Raw genomic sequence first — 21996 nt, 5'->3', positions numbered from 1 at the left:
AAGCTGAAGCCACACAGCAGCATATTGATGAAACCCTACAAAATGTCTCTGTATTCATTACATTCATTGTGACATTAACGACCTACATCGTAGACATAATAATTAATAATCGTGTGTTTTCGGTACTATCGGTCAGGCACTATATCTCGCATCCTATTCGTGCGGCTCATCCGCCTTTCTTCCTGCTCGATTTTTGCAGATTAAATTCCGCACCGTGTTGGCAACACTTGTTGTAATCCGTTTATTTCTGTACAACCTTCACTAACGGCGAAAACATGCTCGTTGTCTTGCGCAAGCAGCTGAAAAGCCACCCAGCTGTGAGTACATCCCGGTTATATACAATAAAAAGTCGCGTTAGATATTTTCTTTCAAATCCCGTCATCGGCATCTGTGGATTCGAGTTGCTAACCTAGCTTAGCTAAACCAGTTAGCTTTAGCTAAGCTAGTAGTCTGACTTTGACCGCACTGACTTTGAGAAAGTTGTGTTAAATATTAAAAGAAGTTTCACTTTTTTAAAAATAGTTTTCTGTAGCAATCATGGAAAAACAGTGTTTCCTGATGTAGCGAGTGACGGGACTTTAGTCAGTAGAAGTTTTGGAGTCAAATCGGGTCACGACCCAGGAGTCGACAGCAACTGTTGGTTAGCTAAGCAGAGGGTCTGTGTGCTGCAAATAGCTCCACATGCTACTAGTTAGCCAGTTAGCTGGCTAGGTAGTTTTAGCAAGTAGCATTTCTAGATGTTTACTCTCACTATAAACTACACTATTCACGTACAGATTGTTATTTCACTTCAGTCAAGATTGGGTGACAGAAATATAGTTGTAAACATAACAAGTAACGCAATTAAACTAAAATATATGGCTCAATATTTGGCAGCTGTCAGGGCAAAGAAATTGAGACAGAGGGAAGATATTTAAGTTTAATATTTTTCAGGTAACGGTCAAATTTACAGCTGTTTTTTCCCTGACTAGTCGTACAGGGAAATGTTTCCTGTTTATACAAGCTGCCAGCAGCCTCAGTGTGTTTACTCACAGCTCTTTCTTGAGCTGTGACATTTAGCCCTTTTGTTAGTGAAGGTTTCTTATCTTCCTGTCTTGTCTCCTACAGCTCATCCCCCTTTTGTTCTTCATCGGTGGAGGAGCAGCCATGTCCATGATGTACCTGGCTCGCCTGGCCTTGAGAAACCCTGATGTGTGGTAAGGACTTACATCGTGACACGAGAAACTTGTATTTTATTATTTTTCAAAATGGCGAAGGGGGTTGTACACAAGTCATTTGCATCGATTGAGATTTGCAGATGAGAAAAAAGGTAAAGAGGCCGACAGCTATTGTAACTAAATATGTCACTACTCGCCCACAAGTGTCTAGTTACAGTCCCTCCTGATTAATCGTTAACGATGTGTACCTGATTCTCCTCTTGCAGCTGGGATCGCAAGAACAACCCAGAGCCCTGGAACAAGATGGCCCCAACTGATCAGTACAAGGTGTGCCTCCGTCTCCTCTCAGGGAATCTTAACAGTCGTGCTTTGTTGCAGTGTTGGTTTTCTGTGCTGAAGGCTGTTGTAATCGGGGATCATTGTATGGATCTTTGCCAGACGTGTGGCTGAGCCATGGATTATTCATTATGTTGGATTAATCAAATGACATAATCTGGTTAACGTTGATTTGTAGAAAGAAATCGGATGAAGTCATTAACTCCACACACTCACTCAAAAGTAATCATAGGAGTTTTCTAGAGACGACAACAATGCTGATGTATTCAGGAACACGTATTTAACCTTAGATTTTATTATTCACCTTTTTTCTTTTATTATTCTGGAACAACAAACAAACCAAGTCACATGAACTCGTTTTTTGTTGCCAAGGCATTTTCATGTCAAGTGTTTGTTCTTGAGCTGAGATTTGTATTTTCAGTTCTACGCCGTTAACGTGGACTACAGCAAGCTGAAGAAGAATGGCCCCGATTTCTAAAGATCCCATCTTCAAAAAGCACAAAGAAGAGCTGAGCCACACAGCCCCCCCCAAGGGATGCAGAGGCTAAACCCGCACAGTGAATCATATTTAAGTTTCCTCATTGCATCCAATTGACATTTGTAGAACATGTCACTTATTTCTCATTTTCAATGGTTGACAATAAAGTGAAGGAGTCTTTTCTCCTCCATACAGAGAAAAGAGCCCGTTTCATTCATCCTGACTCCATTGTTTGGGCACTTTGCTTTCCCATGTCCTTGAGCTTCTGTCATGTTTTAGTTTGTTTTGTCACTTAGAAGTTTATATTTATTCTAAATACACATTTGCGTTGCCACCCAGAACACCCTCCACACTCAGTTTACAGTCATGTCATGCTTTGCTGTTACTTATATGGGCTTTCACCTCATTTCACCTTGTCCTGCCGTGACCAGCTGCGGGTGAGTTAAGTGCCGCACGGTTCTTGGCCGCCGTCCAGAGCCTTACTGGTATGGCATGGGCAGACTTTAACCTTTGCCTACATTTGAGGTGTAGGCTCCCTCTGGTGGTCCAGAGGACGGGGGCGATAAAACCTCATCCGTATTTAGTCCAGTTTAGGAAGCCTACCCAGAGCTTCTGATGAAGTCTCTAAGCTGAGTAAACAACAAAGGCTCTCTCAAAAGGTTGACTTCTATTTCTATTAAAGCAATAACGTGTTCTCGTTCGACACTGAACAATTGCAGGACACGTGGAGGTGTTCCTCTTTATAGAATGCCATCGCTCTCTTAGCCAGATGAGATTGTAAATGTCAACAGGTCGCTCTGCCCTATATGCAGCTCGGGGGCGAGGGGGGGGGGGGGGATGCGACAAGGATGAGCAGCCGACGCAGCGCAGGAAATGTCAAGGACACCTTCATATTTGAATAGAAGCCCACGTCTTATTCTTCACTCTCGACGGCTGAGGCGCTCGGCACATCTCTTTTTTCCTCACCTGGGGAAGTGAGAATTAACTTCAGGCACAGCATGTAACTGTGCTCCGCTTTGGAAGAATATTTTAATTGTTCTGGCACTATATCAGTTCAGCTGGTCTTGAAAATTGGAAATAACACAACGTGCCTTTATATTCCTCAGTTCATTTTTTTTTATTTTTATGTAATGTGTTTAATAAAAGTAAGAAATGCTGTGGCTGTTCCTTAATTTATGCTGCTACCTAAGCAAGCGTTTGGCCATAAACCAAAGGCTTTGGCACAAGATGGAAAGTTGAGGGATCACCTGGAGGCGAGCGCTATGTCCCTCCCAAATTTGATGGCAATCCATCCAGTAGTTGTCAAAGACATTTAACTCAAAACCCCAAATCTAAATCTTGATGTCTGAGGAAAAGTATGAGGATCACCAAAGTTAGCAGTATTCATCCTCGAATGTCTGTAGAACATTTTGTATCAATCCTTCAGATCTAAGGATCGGTCATTTTATGAACATTGTTTTGTGTAGACGGTTGAAATGAATTAGTGGAGTCACGAAGACCGCAGTTATTTGTTTTTACAGCAGACCTGAGATGTCGGTTCAGGATGGTAACGCAGTACAGAGAAAATAGATTGTTTCCGTTCTGGGTTTTGTTGCCCGACTCTAAAACTCAGCAGCCGTTGTCCGGCACGTTACTGCCAGCCGAGGAGCTTTTCTACAGTCCGTCATCAACACTGAGGGTCAGCTTTTGACAGCCAGCCAGAGGGTTCAGAGTTCAAATGGCTTCGCGGCGATGAATTCTCCAAGGACGCCGGCTGAACAAAACTGTAGAGCCAATCTGCCCCGCATCTTTAGCCTTCTCCTCCCGACCCCTGACCCCTCCGTTGAATCCAGCCCTTTTCTGCCACGCTACAATGGCAACATTGAAAAAAATAATGAGGGAAAAATAATGTGAGGCGAGGCGCCAGGCGATTGCTGCTGCAAATTGTCTTCTAAAGGTCATGCCAAAGATCAGGCAGTCTAGAAACACGGGGAGTGCAGCGGATCCTGCACCATTCATTCTAACAAAGTCCTTACTGAGGCATTTTCACAGGGACTGTGAGTTTCAAAGTGTGTGCAAGAGAAGGAGGGATGAATACACTTGTGTCATCTTACACCCACACTCATGCACAGATGTCTTGGTTGCTCGGTGATATTGTTCGCTTACAAAAAGCCATATTATATAATTCAAGTTGTGTTACTGGAATGTCCTCTTCTATGTTGAATTGCACAAACCGCTTATAGGACTTGTTGGTCTCCAGTGTTGTCTTTTCAAGTATTTCTATCTTGAGTATTCTTAATTGTATCACTCTGATCATTAAAGTCCAGCTGTGAAGATTATGCAGAAATACAGATGACACTTAGACTCACTGAAATTACTGCTTTTTGTCGTTTATTTTTCGTATCATTTTTGCTTAAGTTGTGCTGCTTTAAACCTGCATCTATTATTGTTCCCGCCCACTTGGGGGCAGCACAACAATCTGCAACAAAACTCACATATTATCACCTTGTAATATTGTTGCAGTCAATGTGTTAGCAAATAGTTGCCTAATTATGCATCCAACGGACACGGGGCAACATTACCAATGACTATGAGTCATGTTTCTGACCATCTGGTGAGTCCAATATTCACATTTTATTTCGCTCCGTTTGGCTCTACACACACTCATGGTAAAATCTGCCTCTTCAGTGATAAAATGCTCCACAATGTTCACCAGCTAGTTGCTAACGTTGTCCGTCACTGGGCATCGTTTCATCACAAAGTCTGTGCCGTTAGTGATATCTCCTCCATTTTCCAGCTCAAAACACGAAAAGATGATTATCTTTCTAACTCCTGTGTCTTCTCTCTCTGAACTTCAGAGCTGCAGATGCAAAAGCATGTGCTGTCTCAATTAGACATAGAGTATAGAAAAGTCCAACAACATGGCCACAAATCAACACACCCTCTTCAGTTTATCATTTTACCGGTATTCTGAAAAAACGAGAAAGTTCTAGCTTTCATCCGCTTTTATCTTGGTGTCAATATTGCCTCTGTACTGCCTTAGTTACCTCTCAATTACCTCTCTGTTTTCCCTGAGTCATAGACATACACAGACATACAAACTCACGGATGCATTACGGAGGGAATAAACTGCTTTCCCTCCCCTGCTGTGAGCTGTGGGGAGTAATGAGTGAAAACCTTTCTCCCTCTGATTCTCGCAGAGAGAGCGTCTCTCATTTTGTGCCATTCGGTGTTCAACTCTGAGCTGCTCTCCACTCGTACTCGCTGTGATTCGCCGCCGCTTCGTCCTTTGTTTTTTGCCCTCTTTCGTCATTCCTTCTCTTTCAAGAGTTTTTCAATTTCGCGAAGCCCAGACATGGACACACACTCCTTCTTTTTCTTCCGCGTCGTAGAAGTTTTATTCCGACAAAATCACATTGATCCTTGAGCTTGCTCACACAGGATGACAAAGTGCCATTTGCAGCAGATGCACAAAAAGGTCAGGGTTGTCGATGTATTTTTGCATGAGGGATTGAGTAAGGCCACTGCAATCTAACAGCCATTTCAACAGGAATACCACAGGAATTAATCATCCCCGATATCTCAGGGACAGAGAAGCTGTGCGAGCATGCTTTATGTGGTGTTTCAGAACACGCATCACTCACTTTGGAGCCAATATAGCGCTGGGCAGGCTGGATGGTTCGAGATTGTCTCATAAATACAAGGTCTCAGGTTTGATCTCTAAAAACAACAGTGTGTCTCTTGTTAAAGTGTCCTTGATCAAGACAGTGGATGCTTCAGGATAGATTGTCAACCAAATGAAAAGGGATTTGTAAGTTAAAGAGCAACATCTAATGTGTGGTTATTCTCCTTGGGATGGAAAGACATGAAGAATGGTAACAAAAACTAAAAGACACGCCCGATGCAAGTTCCCATCATTATTGGCATCTGTGTTTAGATGAAATCTGTTTTGTTTTTTTCTGCATCCATGGTAGGAAAGCAGGTCAAAATTTAAATAGCTGAAAATAGAACATCTGGCTGGGCCTTGTCAGTCAGCAGTGCGTAATGAAATATGGAAATTGGGGCGCTCTTCAAAGAGATACGGGCCTCTGGGTGCCGTCCTGGGTCTCAAGCAGGCCCCTCAACAGCCCCAGTGGAGCCCCGCCCCTCTGAAACGTGTGCTACATTTCCAGGTGCTACCGCCGCGGCCTAGTCCGCCGCCAGTGCCAGCTCGTTAGCGCACACAGCCTGGTGGAGCTGGCAGCTGGCATCATTAAACTTCAAACCGGCTTTCGACCCGGGGTGCCGCCGTGGGGAGAGACCGCCCGCTCATCCGCCTGCCAACAGCTGATTAGAGCCACGCTGACACCAGCCACCAGACTCCATCCACACGCTATCCAAACAGCATATCCACACACCACCAAACACACCACAAACAATCCAAACAGCATCCAAACATTAACCTCTGAGGACAAACCGGTGGCCGTGTGTCACACAGGTCTCCAGAAACGACCCTGAGCCCTAACTATTTTAATTTGACAGTTTTGATCTTTATGAAGATGATCCCATTGTATTCAAATTCAATGTGCATCTGTACAAAGACATGTTTGGTGACTGTTGAGGAGGGCTAGGACTAGTGGTTGATGTAACTCTCCACCCACATAACAGGACATATGAACACAGGCATAGTCACAGCCAGCTATTGTTGTCTGGGGTCCTACCACTTCCTGGTTTGTGATGTATGCTGGTATGAAGACATGTGACAGGTATGTTACCGTTAACAACTCAAACTGGTAGGCTTTAAACAGATTTCATATTTTGTAGACTGTAGTTACAGCCTTTAAATGTTGCTCACATAATCAATTTTGCATATATGAGGCTCACTGTTGCAGCCTTTGGTTGTCCATGAACAAGTGGCAATGTTGATGTGTTCAGCTAAAGTCCAGACTGTGGGAGACTGCTGCACCGACGAGACAAGGGTCCCACCGACAAATTAATTGGGAGCCTTTTGCACGTGGCCATCAGCGTGGGTTGTCAGCTGCTGCTGCTGTCGGGTTTTAATGTTGTTTCTATAACAGATTTCCTACATTTGCCGTTTCTTTTTGTGAACCTGAGCCTAAGCACATCGGGTTTTAGGGTTTAGCAAAAATGTGCTTTTGATGGGGGATGGATGAGCCTGGTTTTGATCAAAATTAGCAAAATACACCCAGTACGAAAGTAATATCCGTATTCTCATCCAACGCTTTGGCAAGAAAGCAACATGAGTGCATCCAACTAGAATGGAAGGAGTCTGTCTTTCTTAACAACTGTTCATCCAATCGACGTGACACTCGGCGGGTGCATATGCTGAGGAGAACCCAAAGAGGTGCAGTGTCGAGTGTGAGCTCTTGCGAACTGCAGGAACTGTTTATAAGTAGCACGTTATGTACACACTGTGTCGTGTATTGAGAGGAATCCCCTATTAACCTGTGTCGAGTGTGAACTTGTTAAGATGAGCGGTTCTCGAGAAAGCTGCAAGCAGCAACGCCGGAGGCCAAGTCGTCGGCCCGTTTTGAATAGGCCCGTTTGAAATGGGCATGGTACTAGTTTCCCAAAATGCAGCGTTGACATTTTGGGAAACTGAACCTTTTTGCCTCCTGGAAATTGGTTGGAATCGGACACAAACATATAATATCATTTCTTGCCAAAAACGTACAAATACACCTCTATCTACATCCTATTAGGGACAAAGCGGAACAATTTGCAAATTGTTTTGTCATTTTGATAAAGAAAAAGAAGTAACTCACCATGTGCACTCAGCTCAGAGGGAACATGGTCCCTGAATGTTCTTTTGATGTGATTTTCTTTACAGATATTGCCTCCAAATAGATTGTTGGGCATTTTCCCTCGTTCTTTGCCTTCCATTCAAATGATGAAACAAGATTTAATTTGCACTCAATCAGGTTCAGGTATGGCAGAGCGCCCGTATCTCGCCAATCCTCAGTGACGCACATCAACACTGGTCCCACTGGAGCCACAAACTGGTTCGAGCTCCATTATCATCCTTTTGTTTCCTTGCATGTCTGTTCTTTTTTTTTCTTGCCCACTGCTGGGCTCAGGCAGAGACTTGGTAATTTCCACTGTGATTGAGTCATGAATGATAATGGCTTGATTATTTGGCGAAAATTGGTCTCTTTAGATTCATTTCATGTACGGTGATAATTGAGAAGCTTTGTCGGTCTGGATAATATCAAACCGTTGGACTGACTTTCTTTACACGTCCCTCAGTCAATTCTTTGGGCCAGTGGAAAACTCATTTCATTTTTTTTTTTCGTGCAGTGGGAAAATCTCCAGATAATTTCCTTTAAATCAACGCATTACAATCCTGCAAGGCTTTGCGAGAAACCTCTAAATCTATACTCTCCTGTGAGTAAAGCTGGATCTCCCATGATACCCTGTGGTTCATCGGAGAGCTCTCGAGAAATCTTGTCCATCCCTTTGGGCTCCGGGTCGTCGTTGAAGCGTCCACGCTGTCACTCTCTGGACCAACAGCCTGAAGGAGACTCGTGGGCTGCTGGGAGGAGAGACAGACCAGCAATGCTGCTTTGGAGAGAGGCCTTTAGTCATAACTCAGCTCTACTGATAATGAAATGGACGCTCACAAATATCAAGGCTAATTCTGGGAAAGACCCAAACAGGGAAGAATGTATTACTTTGCAGAGAGATAACAGGGAACAGGTACGAGGTCTGAACGACAGCATTTTGAATGTTCTGCTTTCTCTTTCACGTGGACCAGCTCCTTCTAACGAGAGCCCCGTGCATCGTTACAAACAAATGAGCGGCAGGTTAATAGGAGGTCCAGTAGAACAACTGGTGTGGGTGGCTCGGCTCTTAAAGGATCCCTAATGAGCTGTCTGGGCTTCTTCAGAGAGCATGCATTGATTTATCGCAAAAGCAATGACCCAAAGGTCACCAAAACACCCTGTGATGGACTTCACTACTCTGGGGGTTACTTTTGACACAACCTTTTTGACCTCCACCGTGCATCACGATGCTCTCTTTATCGTGCTGCCACACAGTCCTCATGCATCACCAAAAGTCCAAAGCACTCCTTGGGGATAACACAGCTTCACATCAGGTTGGCACCTCTGCCTCTCTATCCTATTGGTAAAACGAGCCGCTTACGTGACGCCTCCAGTCGTGATCATTTTAAAGCTGGCATTGTTGCGAGACCTTGAGAGGGCATGTTTTGTCTGTAGAAGAGAAATGCTTCCGCTCGGCCAGGGCTTCATCGCAAAGATGCAGTTGTTGCTTCCATCCACGGGGAGGCAGCACAGTGTTTGTGGGAGAAAGAGGGGCGAGCCCTCTCTGTAAGCAGTTGACCCCTGCGGCAGTGGAGGGTTTGGTATCGGTCCCCCCCTGGCACGGTGCCCTCAGGACGGGGTGGGACACAGACCGAAGAAGCAGCGCTGGGACCGGAGCGGAACCTTCGGACTCCATCTGTCGCTTCCTCCACAGTGGAGAAGAGGGAGACGGGGAGAGCCAGAGACAGGTGGGCCCACCCCCCACCAGCTGGCACTGCAACCAGCATCTGCCCACAGCCAAGGCAACTTTCCTTTCTCCTCGTCATCGCCGATCAGACGGCTCACAGCCTCCTTTCTCCCTCTCTCATCCCTCCACCTGCCACACTCCTTTTATATGCTTGTGTAGTGTGGCCCAGCAGAATGAAGAGCACTTCATTATCAGCACACTTCTGCGCTTTTCTGATCAAAGATTTGACTCCAGTATTGTTCTTCGGCTGCTGTTGCCGTCTTCAGTCTGCAGTTTCATAATTCAAAACTAAGTCAACGAGAGCAAATGTGGAGACGTGAATTGTGGAAAGACAGGGCTGCAAGTTAAGTTAGACTGACATGTAATGTTCTTATTCAGCAAACAGGCACAGAGAGAAATCTGACCAACAGCACAGATGCAGATGACACAGATGTGTCCCTAGATAATTGCATATTTCTCTTCTTCCAGAAAGTTTATTTTCAACAGTATTTTTTTTATTTTGGGGCATTCAGTGCCTTTTATTAGAGAAACAATGTTAGAGAGGCAGCGAGAAATGAGGAAAGAAAGAGAGAGAATAGAGAGATAGAGAATAACATGCAATAAAGGTCCTCAGCCAGGCAATGGTTAGTGCCTCAGACCCTCGGGGGGGGGGGGGGGGGGCTCCTGCCTCCATGCATCGGTGCTCATCTGTGGCTGTACATTTTCTAGGGTTTGTAAAAAGATTTCATGCCAATTCTCTTCCTTTATTCACGGTTTTGAACATAGTTGATTCTTGACTGTGATGGAAATGCAATTTCTTTTTCTTAACAAAAATGTTGTCGTAATGTGACATATTCTTAACATCATATTCTTATAAAGTTTGAAACCAATGCCAAAGCCCTTTGTCAACGAGCAGATAAAATATTGGGAACATGCAATATTATTATTATTATTTGTAAAGAAGAATGCTTTTGAGGAGATCAACACATGTTTTTGTAAAATCCACTCCTGTTTAAAGTGTCTCTTCACCTTGTTTTCACCCACGTGTTATTGAATCTACTTTGAAAGGTAATTTAACAGATAATTCAGCCCTTCTGGGCTAATATTTTCCAAGCTTTTGCTTACAAGCTCCTTTTAAATGACATAGCTTACTTCATTGTGGAGCTCTACAGGGGCACCATGTCTGTGCGACGTCCTCCCACGCACACACAATATGGAGAGGGTTCCACTTAGGGCCCCCAAAACTTTACAGGGCCTACAGGGGGCGGTATAACCTCTCTGAATGCGTCACTGAAGTAACGCAGAACCCCCAGTGCTCTTTTGACACATTAATGACATGTAACACAGGGCATATGGCCTCAGTGTTCCCTCCTTTGCCTCTGAATGACATTAGGCACACCATGCAGCCTTCACCGTGGCAGACTGAATACTGTGATCGGCGAAGTGCTGTGATAGCAGCCCCCCCCCCCCCCCCCCCCCCCCCCCCCTGCCTAATTCTGCTACATCTCTGGTGGACCGGGCTAATTTAGTTGAAAATTGATACAAGGATGGGGATAAAATGTTAAGCAAGACAATCCAGCAAGTCTGATTAGGCTGTATGTAGCCAATTAGGCCTACTGGCTCCCATCTGATGTCGAGCGGGCAGCAACCGCAGACACATTAGCCTACTGGAGAGCTTTTTGTCAGTCCCATTATATAATTATACCCACACTGTAACATTTAATCTGATTCATGTCAGATTTAGTAGACAAACAATAAAACCAAAAGGGCAAAATAAAGCTTGTAGGTCTATTATTCCAGTGACCGTCGTAACATTACTATTACAAATCTTGCTTATTATTCCTGAACTGACGCAACATTTTCCTCTTGAATGTATTGTACTGAACTCTTCATTGTTTATAGTCTTTATCACCTCTTTGCTGGTAACGATCATCCCTTGAGTTCCCTTCGAAAGGAGAGGAGTCCAATTTAAAAGCGTGCTCCATATTTCCTGTAATCTTTGAATGAGTTTTAAAGGGAACAGCAGTTGGTGGATGGCTTACAACAATACAACATGCGAATGATGTCCTATTATTGCTGTCAGGTTACATGCAAACGTGCTTCCACAACGCAACTGGAAATTAAAAAAGGAATTGACGAGACATGCTTAACTTTTATTTGGAGTGAAGACATAGTGTACTCAAAGTGTCCCAGTTGTGTAATAAACAGCTCGACTGTGGAAATGTAAATTCATCATCTGAAAACATCACTGGTCACGTAAAGAGACGAACGAGTGATCGGTGCAAAAAACAAACAAAGGCTTGTTTTGTTCTGTTTTCTTGTCTGCATATTAGCTTCAGTGCTGCAAATTGTTTATCTCTGGTGCCTGCTGGGTTTAATCTCAGCTCTCCATGGACCCCAATGTCCATCTAGTCACGATGATTAGCCTTAATAGATGTGCTGTTGGGTTCTGTTTGATGACCCAGGTTGTTTCTTGACAAACCCTTGATAATGTTTTTTTTTTTATTAAATGAAATAAAATGGTTTCCTTCCATGAGGACTCAAAGTCTATGTGTGTGCATTCCTCATATATATAATGTATTTATCAATTCCTCACTGCTCATTACAGTGCAATCATTGCAGTTTGTGTTTGACGATGTATCGTAAAGAAATCAATGGCTCAAAAACAGTCTGATTATTTCGTTCACTCTCACAATTAACCATAAAGTTTTCAAAAACCTTGGATAATGTTCACCAGAGTAATAGATGTTAAGTGACAGGCTTCCACACCCTAAAATCAGTGGCAGTTAAATGAGGTGGAAATATGTATTTCAAGGTGTGATAACACTCTTCTATGAGCACATGGTACTATTATAGATGCTCTAAAGCGTCTGATCTCTCCTGCAGGTAACAGCAAGCACAGAAAGAATAAATTACATGGCGTGAAAATAGGCTGTCAGAGAGGAACGTTTGCTTCCAAAACCTGACAACAGCTGATATGTAGACAAACACTGGAGGCTCATATGGACAATTCTTGTGTCAGGAAAGCTCAAATGTTTGGGTGAAATATTATTAATGATTGATTTCCTAAACAGACATCCTATAGAAAGCAACTGACGGTAATCTAGATAAGCTCAAATAATGAAATTTTACATTTTCCGTCTGCTTTAAGTTTGTTAAATACACATACTGTTTACGAAAAATAAATATGGCACATTTAAAAAACGGTCTCACCCTTGCTGTCACTGCACTGTGTTGCCCGATTTGCACCGTTGTGGAGGAGACAAATGTCCCAAATCTCCCTCATTCACACTTTTTATAAGAGGTCTAATCCCATTGCTAGTTATTGCCTTCATTTATCTCCGGTGTTATCATTACTGGAGGTGATTGGCAGTCCCAGGAGATGCTTTTTGGCGGGCCCTCTCTTCACTTGAAATGTGTGAGCCAAGCGTGATGGAGGCGCCTCTTGGCACCACGTAGTACCTATCTTCTGATCATCTGTTATCTCTGACTGAACATATTGGATTATTGATTCAAAGAGGGAATGTGTTATTGTAGGCGTTCAAAGACCAACGTGTGTCTGTAGAAGCCTAACATGCTCATTGCAGCCTAACTGTAACCCAATAAAATGCACAAATTCTCTTTTTATGCTGGCATTTGACAATTTACAGACTGGAGCTGTCCGTGGTGCTGAAACTGATTTTATTTCCATTTCACATTGAAAGCTGCTAGGAGGAAATGTGCCTTAGTTTTGGCCTTAAAAGAGATCTACACCAATTTAAATTTGCACTCCTATAAGATTGTCGGACTCAAATTGATCAAAACCAGTGCAGCAGAACCAAAGGTATCAACTTTTTTTATTCCACGTGTTCTTCTTCAGTGTTAAGCCTTGACTCCTACATTACCCACGGTGCAACATGACTACCGACAGTTCAGTCTGCGATTGCAGTGTGTTGTGCTAGCAGCAAATGCAGCCTGCACGTCCAGATTTTTTTCATTTCAGTTCCATCTGACGCTGACTCAAGTAATCACTTAAGGCAATTTACCACATTTTCCGAAACTCCCTCTGGAGACGGAAAAAGGCTTTATATAAAACTTTTCTTTTTTTTTTTCAGTAGTGCTTCCTAAGACCTGAAAACAATCTTCATGTGTAAAATTGATGGAGTTCCCCTTTAACAAACATGCAGTGTGAAGCTCCTTCGTCATCGTACTCTTGTGTAATCAACTCGTTTGGTCATTTTTCCCACACAGAGCTCCAAACAAAAAAGCTTTAGCGACTTTGAAGAGAAGAGGTGGTGAGAAATAAGAAAAAGAATGTGAAAACACACACTCGCACGAATCCACAAACACACTCTATACTCTTCACCATCTGGGAGTGGGATTCATTTCTGGACTGTTGCTCAACCTCCACTATTATTCCTTGCACCATATGTGTAAACAGTGTGCACAAAGGGGTAAAACGAGCGAGTACGGCAGCAGAAAGAGAATGGTAATACTACAGGCACTTTGATGGTTCCTCGGGAGGATCTATGAATTAGGACAGCAGGAAGATCAGCAGAGGGAGAGAGGAGGAGTCTGTCAACAGGAGGAGAGCAAAGTGAGAATACGTGGCAATGAAGGCTATTGATGTTTCTCCTGCCTTTTGTGTCTGTGTGCATGTGCATGCATGTGTGAAAGAGGGAACGATTGGTAAAGATTGACCAGAGACACAGGCCTGCTCAGCTGCCAAGTCACATTAATTGTATATCAGTAACTGGCTTTCATTCCCCCGGTCTGCAGCGTGTCTTGATGCTGCTTCAAGTAGCACCATGATTATAAAGGCCTCTGAGAGGGAGGCTTGGTTTCAACTCATCCTGTTTACTGGCTTTAACTGAGTTTAGTTAAAAGCACATTGCAATTAGAATCACTTAATTAGATATACGTAGATATTGCGGTCAGGACTCGATCCATTTCGTCTTCGATTATATTTCAGTCGAGCTGTACAGTAAATGTAAAATGCTTAAGTTCCCGCACACTAGAGTTTTCCCCCTAAGCAGACAGTGGATGGTTGGAAGAGTTAATGTGTATTCATGAAGTGGGAATAGGTTGAATCACTTTTATGTTATATCATCTCTGTTGCTGATTGATATAATCAGGCATGCAAATTGCTTCTCATAATCAGGGACGAGACGAGAAAAGATGAGTATTTATTTCTGTCACATGTTGCCAAGTTCTTCTTTAAACAAAGCTGATTTTTCTCCTTTCTCTCAGATGGGTGAGTTTGAACTCTGAACTTTTTTCTTTCTGCACGTTCCCATAGCTGGCCTGCTCTCCCTGTTGAATGAAGTCTCACTAGAACAATGAGGATCAAAGTGTGTATGGCTGCAAAGTCCTGCTCTCTCATTCATGGCCTGTGAGAAGTGCCTTCTTCCTCAGTTGTACTACACACACACACACACACACTTGCCCCGGTGATATTAGCTGACGGCATGCTGTCTGGAGGCGCGTGAAGCACTAGGGACCTGCTCCTACTGTCCCCAGCTGTCTATATGAATTAGTAACACACAGTGCCACTAATGCCAGCGGATCACAGTCTCAGTCACCGCAGCATCTGTGCACATCTGAGCACATCAGTGTGAGTCTGAGAGTCCTTGAACGTAGCGGGGAATTCGCCCCTAAGGACCCTGTCAGACGACCTGTAGGGGCGCTCTCTGCTTTAACATACAGGAAAGAGCGCCGTGTCTTTCTATATACTCGTGCTGACTGCTGCCGTATGTAGGGGAAAGTGAGGACAGTTGCTGCGTTATCAGGTGAAACACTGAGCTTCTCGTGTTGACAAAGCAGCCCTCCTCGTCATCCAACCACCACCTCTGCAACGCCGTCACTTCACCCCAGAGCTGTGCCTCCGTTTCTGCTCATCACTTCTTAAACAATCCCTTCCATCTCCTTTTTCTATTTTGGTTTCCATCTGTTTGTTTATCTCTCTCCCTCTTTCTCTTGCCACACAGCCCCCTTTTTTCCCCCTCCTGCAGGCAAACAGAAGCATTGCCAAGAACAGCTCTGTTGGCCTGCTTAGAATTTACATATGTAAATGAGCGCCAATGTTGCTCATAAATCTGCAATTAAGCAAACAGCTGAAGCTTACAAACAACGTCGGTCCCTATTACTTTACCAATAATAGAGTTCCTGTGCACTGATTTATATTGCCAACCCCATTACCTTCTTTCTCCTGCCTTTATGCAATTGGTTGAAGATAATGTCCGGGACCGTAATCAAGGTCTTTGACTAGTGGAGCAGCACAGTGTGTTGAGCATAATCTCCATACTCTTTTTTCCAAATATATATGGGAGCAAAACACAAGCTTGACTCACTTTCTATGCCTGGTTCAAAGAGCGTACCAGCATGTGTTCATCAAAGCACTGTAAAACTATTTACATACTGTACTCTCCAAAGAAAACAACTCTTTTAATGAGTTGCAGAGGTCAAACGCCATACCGTCGCACATTGTATCCTGCATAGCAGTCAACAACATCAATGTGGGAAGAGAGACTCTCTACTCATTACAACTAATGTGTGCTACCTCTTGCTAACGTTACTTCTACATCCAGCAGAAGACAGAGCAACATATAGGCGCCGAATTAGAGTTTAATGTCAAATCTTTCTCTTTTAGACCCTGGTTTGGGCTGCAAACTCCGCTTTTGTTACCTGCTGCTCAGCTCGTGTATCATTGAGCGGCTATGGATGGAATGACTCCTCCAAACCAGAACCATGAGCTGAGCTGCACTAGCAATCTGTATCACATCAACACTTGAAATAAAACATGAGGTTATTGTGAGGATTATAATCATGTTAAAAGTTATACATAATAGTATACGCTGGCAGTCTGACATGATATCCGACAATTGCATCCTGGAAATCTGAGAGTGAACCCGACCCAGTTTCATTCATGGACTTCCTTGCAGCAGTACCGTCCCACAACACTCTCCCCATGCAGAAAGTTGGACTCTGTAAGATCCTTTGGATGTAGAATTTGATGTGGTATCTTGTGCCGACTGGAGATAAGGAGGTCGCCTCTTGTGACTGCGCCCTGGTAGCCCCAGTGCTCTTAAGAACTTTATCTGAGGAGATTTGAGGTCACTGTGACCTGCCCCATGTGTGAGGTGAGTGAAGGTTCTCCAACACCGCCTCCCTTCTGGATGATTCCTCCACAGAGGGAACCAGAGGAAGGATTCAAAGTCTGTTTGGTGGCTGGGAGTCTGAAGTAATCAATCCAGGTCATGCATTTTTGTCTTGATCTCAATCTCACTCATGTGTCTCTGACACTTACACTGAACATTTCTTTTGCAAAAAAAAGATACATCTTATCAACTGTACCATGCTGTAAAACTAAATGCTTAAAAACAAGTCACAAAGCTTGGAGCAGTAATTAACTCCGACCTAAAATTGAACAACCACATTTAGAATATCACCATGAAAACAAAGCATGATTCAAAGGATTTATGTCCAAGTAAAACTAATGAAACTTCTATTCATGGTTTTATTTTCCATTGGATGTGTCTTCACAGCTCTCTCTAAAAAACAGCGACCAGACAGCAGAGTATGTACTCAGATTAAGAAAGCAAAGCACAACGCTACAGTTCTCAGAGCGCTGCACTCTGCACAGGCTACCTGTATGTCAAAGGACATATTCCACTGTAAAATACTATTTGTGTTTCTTACTTGTAAAGCACTAAAATATTAAGGGGCAAAATATTCATCTGTGACCTGCTTCTGTGCTACAAACCCTCCAGACATCTCAGGTTGTCTGGGGCTAGTTTGCTTACATGTTGCAAGGAATCCCAAAAAAACATTTGGAAGCAGCTTATTAAAGGATGTACCACAGATGTGGGACAAATGTCTGAAGATGTGAAGCCTGACCCAAAAAGCTAGACAGAACACACGGTCTTGTTCTCCACCAACTCCTGAGGAAATACCTTGATCTTTTTGTCTGTAAAAAAAAAAAAAGCAGTCACATGATCGCTGATTAGAGCCACTTTAAAGGCCTGTGATGCTTTACATGTAAAGCAATTTTAACTTGCCGGTGTGTTTTTTAAAGGTGCTCTATAAATATACTCTCCTTCCCATGCTGGTCGGGGTTAAAAGAATATGAAATGGTGGATTTGGATTATGGCACATGATGAGAAATTAGGCCCGGGACTGCTGAGATGTTAAGTGCTACAGTCTCAGACCCTCTCTAATAGCGTGAAATGAGAACAGATCTGTTGAGGCCTCAAAGACCACAGAAATGGGATGGAATTGGCTTTACGCCATCGTACATTACCGCCCTCACACTGATAGGCCCTTTATGAGACTTAATTTAAAAGTCGATGGCATCTTTAATGGCCACGGCACTGGTTGTTTTTCTGTGTTTTTAAAACGCGGACTCCCTAATGAGCAGAGGCAGCCTCATTTGGGGAATGGAGGACAGAAAAATGTTTCGACCTGTGGCACGAGGTCATTATGCCCCTGCTGTGTTAGGAAGACGGATAAGGCTGTGTTGTACTGTGCTGTGGCTGCTGGTCAGTGAGCATGCGATTGTATCTAACAGATGAAGCCCTTTACAGATACATCATCAGGACAGAGATGAAGTGGTTAAATGAAATGACAAATGGAGTGTCTGGTGATCGAAAGCTGTTCGGTTTGTTCTTCATGCTGTGACTTTTTTGGCATTTTGTTTCATGTCCTTGTTTATCTCCTGAATTAGAAACAGAGTGATAGTGCAACACGTTTGAAATGGAGCCAAGCGTGTCAAAGACTTGAAAGACAGCCAGTGTCCTTTCTGTCTCTGAATCTACTTTAGTTAAAGTTAATGACTGCGGTTTGAAAGACACAGATGAGCGCCTCTTTTGAGTAAATGTAATACATCATGTCTTACACTGATCTTAATGATTTCTCTTTGAATAATGATTTGTAGCTGCAAAATGTTGCCGTTCCTGAAGGTTTTGTATTTGCTTTCCTGCAATTAGATAGCTGAATGTATGTGTGTGTTGTTACCAGGTGTATACGATTTGTTAAATCATATGTTATTTATGCAGCTTTGCGAAAAAGTTGAACTTCCTCACGCCGTGCTGGAGCAACATTTTTAAGTCGAATCGTGGGGAAGGTATCAGGCTGCTATTTGGAGATTCTATTGGCAATTTATTGGCATCCTGACGCGCCTCTCGCGTTTGAGTCCGTGTGTATGAACACATGTGTTATGTGTATGTTTTCCCTGTCTCTTCTGAGTTCATCAACTGTGTAGGAGAACAGTAGCCCTTCACAATTTCGGGTTTAAAGGAATGTGTTTGATCTTTGATTCAGCTTTTTCATGTTTAAAAGTCTTCAAGACGTTGAATCTTATTGTGTACTTCTGTCTTCACACATTTCACGTATTTTTACCCTGGAAAAACTTTCAGCTTCCAACCCTTTACTATGCAAATGTTTCTGTGCAAGTCAATGCTGGAGGGGAATTAGCTTTTTGAGTCAGTCAAATTGAGCTGCATGGCTCAGCCTCTGAAAAAAACAACAACAAGCCTCTTTCATTTTGGTTATGTGTCTCACACTTTTCATATTGTAGTTGTTAATTAAGTTATTAATAATTTGGTTCACTGAGGCAAAATACGCTCAGAGCAAGAATGTTCAACACAACAATTTGCCTAATGCGGAGCAACACATCTGCAAGTATGCAACTTTTCAGTGCAGCATCTATGAACATCATTAACCTTTGCTGCAAGCGTTGGTAAAAAGCAAATTTGACTCCGCGAAAAAAAGTGTCGAAAGAATTAGTGGAAATATATTCACAACAATGAAAAGTGAATTGAAGATTCCAACCATAAAATATACAGTGGGGGAGATTGAGTCTAATCCAGCAGATGCATTTAACTCTCTTTTTCATGAACCGTCGCATCCCATGAGGCTTCAGTCGCTGCCTGCCACTGTTGAAAATATTACCCCACCTTTATAGTTTAATGTATTTCCAGCCTGCTCGAGCCTGACATTAGCGAGGGACCAAGCGTCAACAGCTCTACTTTCTCAATCTTTGAAAAAAATGCTCCTCGTTTAGAACAGCGACTCTGTCTTCCAAAGGATGCCTCTAATTGGAGGAGAAAAAGGCTTCCTTCTGACGGTGCTGGAGATTTCAAATAAAGCCCATTTGCCAATGTAAGGAGTCATTAAACATGTCATTAAACCCAGCTTCTTTGATATAAGCAGATGAAGCTCTGCATCCCATTTGGTCTTTGAAAAGGATGACGGACTTTAAACTGGTCGTATGGCGGTGAAAGACTCATGCTTGACCTGCCGACACTGTTCATACACAATTCGCGGGTGTATATTGCGTTCCCAAAGGAGGCCTCTTAAAATCTATCATTTTCATACAGGAGGGCACCGAATCATCCCATTACTGAAGGAGGAGAGTGTGACATTCAGCCACCAAAAAAGACAAGTGCTTGATGTTCTCAGACTGGTCACGCTCCTCTGTCTGACTTGCACTTCTTTGTCTCACTGTTGCAGTTGATTTTTTTTACTCAGCGGTCTGATTTGGCCTGCAGCGAGCGGCTGGTAAGTCCCAGTGGAGATGTCGGCCTAAACAGCCGGGTCTGAAGTGATTATGTGAGTGCAGTGTGAGAGATTCCTTTAGGGCTTGTGGGAATCCTGCACTTTCTTTGTTGACAGTAGCAATGAGGAAAGAGAGAGAGTGAGGGAGGGAAAGGTAGAAGGCAAGGAGATGATCTAAACAGACAGAAAATTGCTGGTGTCTGGGAGATTAAAGGAACGTGCACGTACACAATCCTCAATTTGCAGTAAGCTATTAGGTTGTCCATTATTTCTTTATCCACATATCCAATTAACATGAGCTTTGCATTCACGTAACTGAGAAGCTACATCTTATAACACTGTCAAATTCAATTCAGGGAACCTATATTACAGCATAACACTGTCACACTGCCTTTGTGCAGCCCCCAACGTATTATACTGTAAAAGTGATTTCAGAGGTGGAGGGAAGATAATAAAACTCTTTTTTTCCTATTTCAGATTTTCTTCTGCACATTTTCTCTTTGAAAACTTTTAAATCACACTGTGCATCATGCGAACATCACGGCTAAGCATCAAGAACCCTTCACAAGGCTCTATAACAATTCATTTTTCACATTCATATCAGCTCACAATGCCTTTATGTACAGCCAAGCTGTAAATCAAATTGAAATTTTCGTTTTTTTCCCTTCATTGCCATTGGCCTGTTTACTGTAAAAGCATGTCCTTCAAGCATCTCCTTGTCAGAATCGAGGAGCTAAGCCGTAGTAGAAAAGCGAGCTGTCGTTTATCGCTGCCTCGCAGACAAATCCACTCTAAATGGCCGGTGATTTTCACTCATTGGCTCAATAATCCATTTGAGAATTAACTCAGGGACTCAGACACATTGTTTAGGTTCTTGTTTCTTTTTTTTTTTTGCTCCTTTTGAACAGATGCCTCTGTATAACCCCTTCAACTTGAAAGGGACTTGTTTAAACAAGACAGAAAAAATGGAAGTGAATGCACATACAGAGGCATTTCAAATCAACGTAGCGACGGGAAAGTTTAAAAACCTCAGATGGTTGCATGTTTGCGGATGTCCTTGTTGAATCCAAGGCCAGCACTTGGAGAGGGAGACCCATGGATTGCCCTCGCTCCAGTTGTTTGTCCTTACCTTTGCATGGATCCGTCCCGATTGGAGCTTTGACTCGAACCGCACCAACATTCGACATCTCATACATTTTTCTCTCCGTGTCTTCCCCAGCCACCTTGCTGCTTTGCGGTGATGCATTCACTGTCCACCCTTCCTGCCTGCTGTCCCTCCCATAGTACACTGTGGTAATTGAGTGAGAGCAGTGGCCCTGGAGTCCTTGTGTAATCCACACTTTATAAGCACTCTAATTGAAGTGCAAATTCAATACTCCCTCATCAGCCTTTTACTGGCTGTGCCTTTGCCTTCACCCCTTAGGTAATTACAAGGAGACTGGCAGTTCAATCATTTTGCAGAAAATAATGTAACAAAAAAACACAGCTGCATACACCGAATCATTTTACTCTGGCGGTGTCGAGAGTGTGATTGTCGGGTTCACACAAAACGCCTTTCTCTCTCTCCGTCGGCAGGAAGGTAACCTGTGTGATGAAGAAACCTGGAGGACCTCGCCTGAACACGGCATTACTCGACACTCGCATTTCCCTCCTCTTGTATCGCTTTGCCTGCAGACACATGTATGCTGAGATGCAGGCACAATAGCAAAAACGCGCATGTAGATACTCACGCACTGCACGCACACTCACACAATTTCCTCTTTTGTATAGTTGTAACACACACACACACACACACGCAGACATACGATAAGGCAAGTGAAGTGCACACACAAGCACACATAGCTTGTGTTTATTGGTTCGTCTATATTACCGTGTGTGCCTGTGTGGGAGTGTGGTTTGCAGCTTTAATTAAACTTCCTCTATTTTCTCTCAGCTCGTCCCCATAGGGCCCTGTCTTCTTGCCGACCACATGCTTATTTATTTATAATTGCATCAAACTCCAGAGCTGAGCCATGGCTGAACACG

At 43.3% G+C, this 21996-nt stretch overlaps 1 protein-coding gene across 1 annotated transcript; it reads left to right on the top strand.

Annotated features, from left to right (window-relative positions):
- The first annotated feature begins 178 nt into the window (after positions 1-178).
- Positions 179-2172, top strand: ndufa4a (NDUFA4 mitochondrial complex associated a). The gene is made up of 4 exons (XM_079178216.1): positions 179-317; positions 1108-1196; positions 1424-1484; positions 1915-2172. The coding sequence occupies exons 1-4, from the start codon at positions 276-278 to the stop codon at positions 1969-1971; spliced, it is 249 nt and encodes an 82-aa protein (XP_079034342.1). The 5' UTR covers positions 179-275; the 3' UTR covers positions 1972-2172.
- Positions 2173-21996: the final 19824 nt, after the last annotated feature.

This window comes from Pholis gunnellus, assembly GCF_910591455.1.
Source record: "Pholis gunnellus genome assembly, chromosome: 17".
In the NCBI taxonomy this organism is placed as follows: domain Eukaryota; kingdom Metazoa; phylum Chordata; class Actinopteri; order Perciformes; family Pholidae; genus Pholis; species Pholis gunnellus.
The sequence above is the reverse complement of the archived record's forward strand: the minus strand, read 5'-3'. Positions and strand labels throughout refer to the sequence as shown.

What these genes read in the sequence shown, in the direction of transcription:
- ndufa4a (XM_079178216.1), top strand. Translation starts at nt 276, where the DNA reads ATGCTCGTTGTCTTGCGCAAGCAGCTGAAAAGCCACCCAGCT. An exon ending in TTGAGAAACCCTGATGTGTG is followed by an intron (nt 1,197 to 1,423) that starts GTAAGGACTTAC and finishes CTCCTCTTGCAG; the next exon opens with CTGGGATCGCAAGAACAACC. An exon ending in CCCCAACTGATCAGTACAAG is followed by an intron (nt 1,485 to 1,914) that starts GTGTGCCTCCGT and finishes TTGTATTTTCAG; the next exon opens with TTCTACGCCGTTAACGTGGA.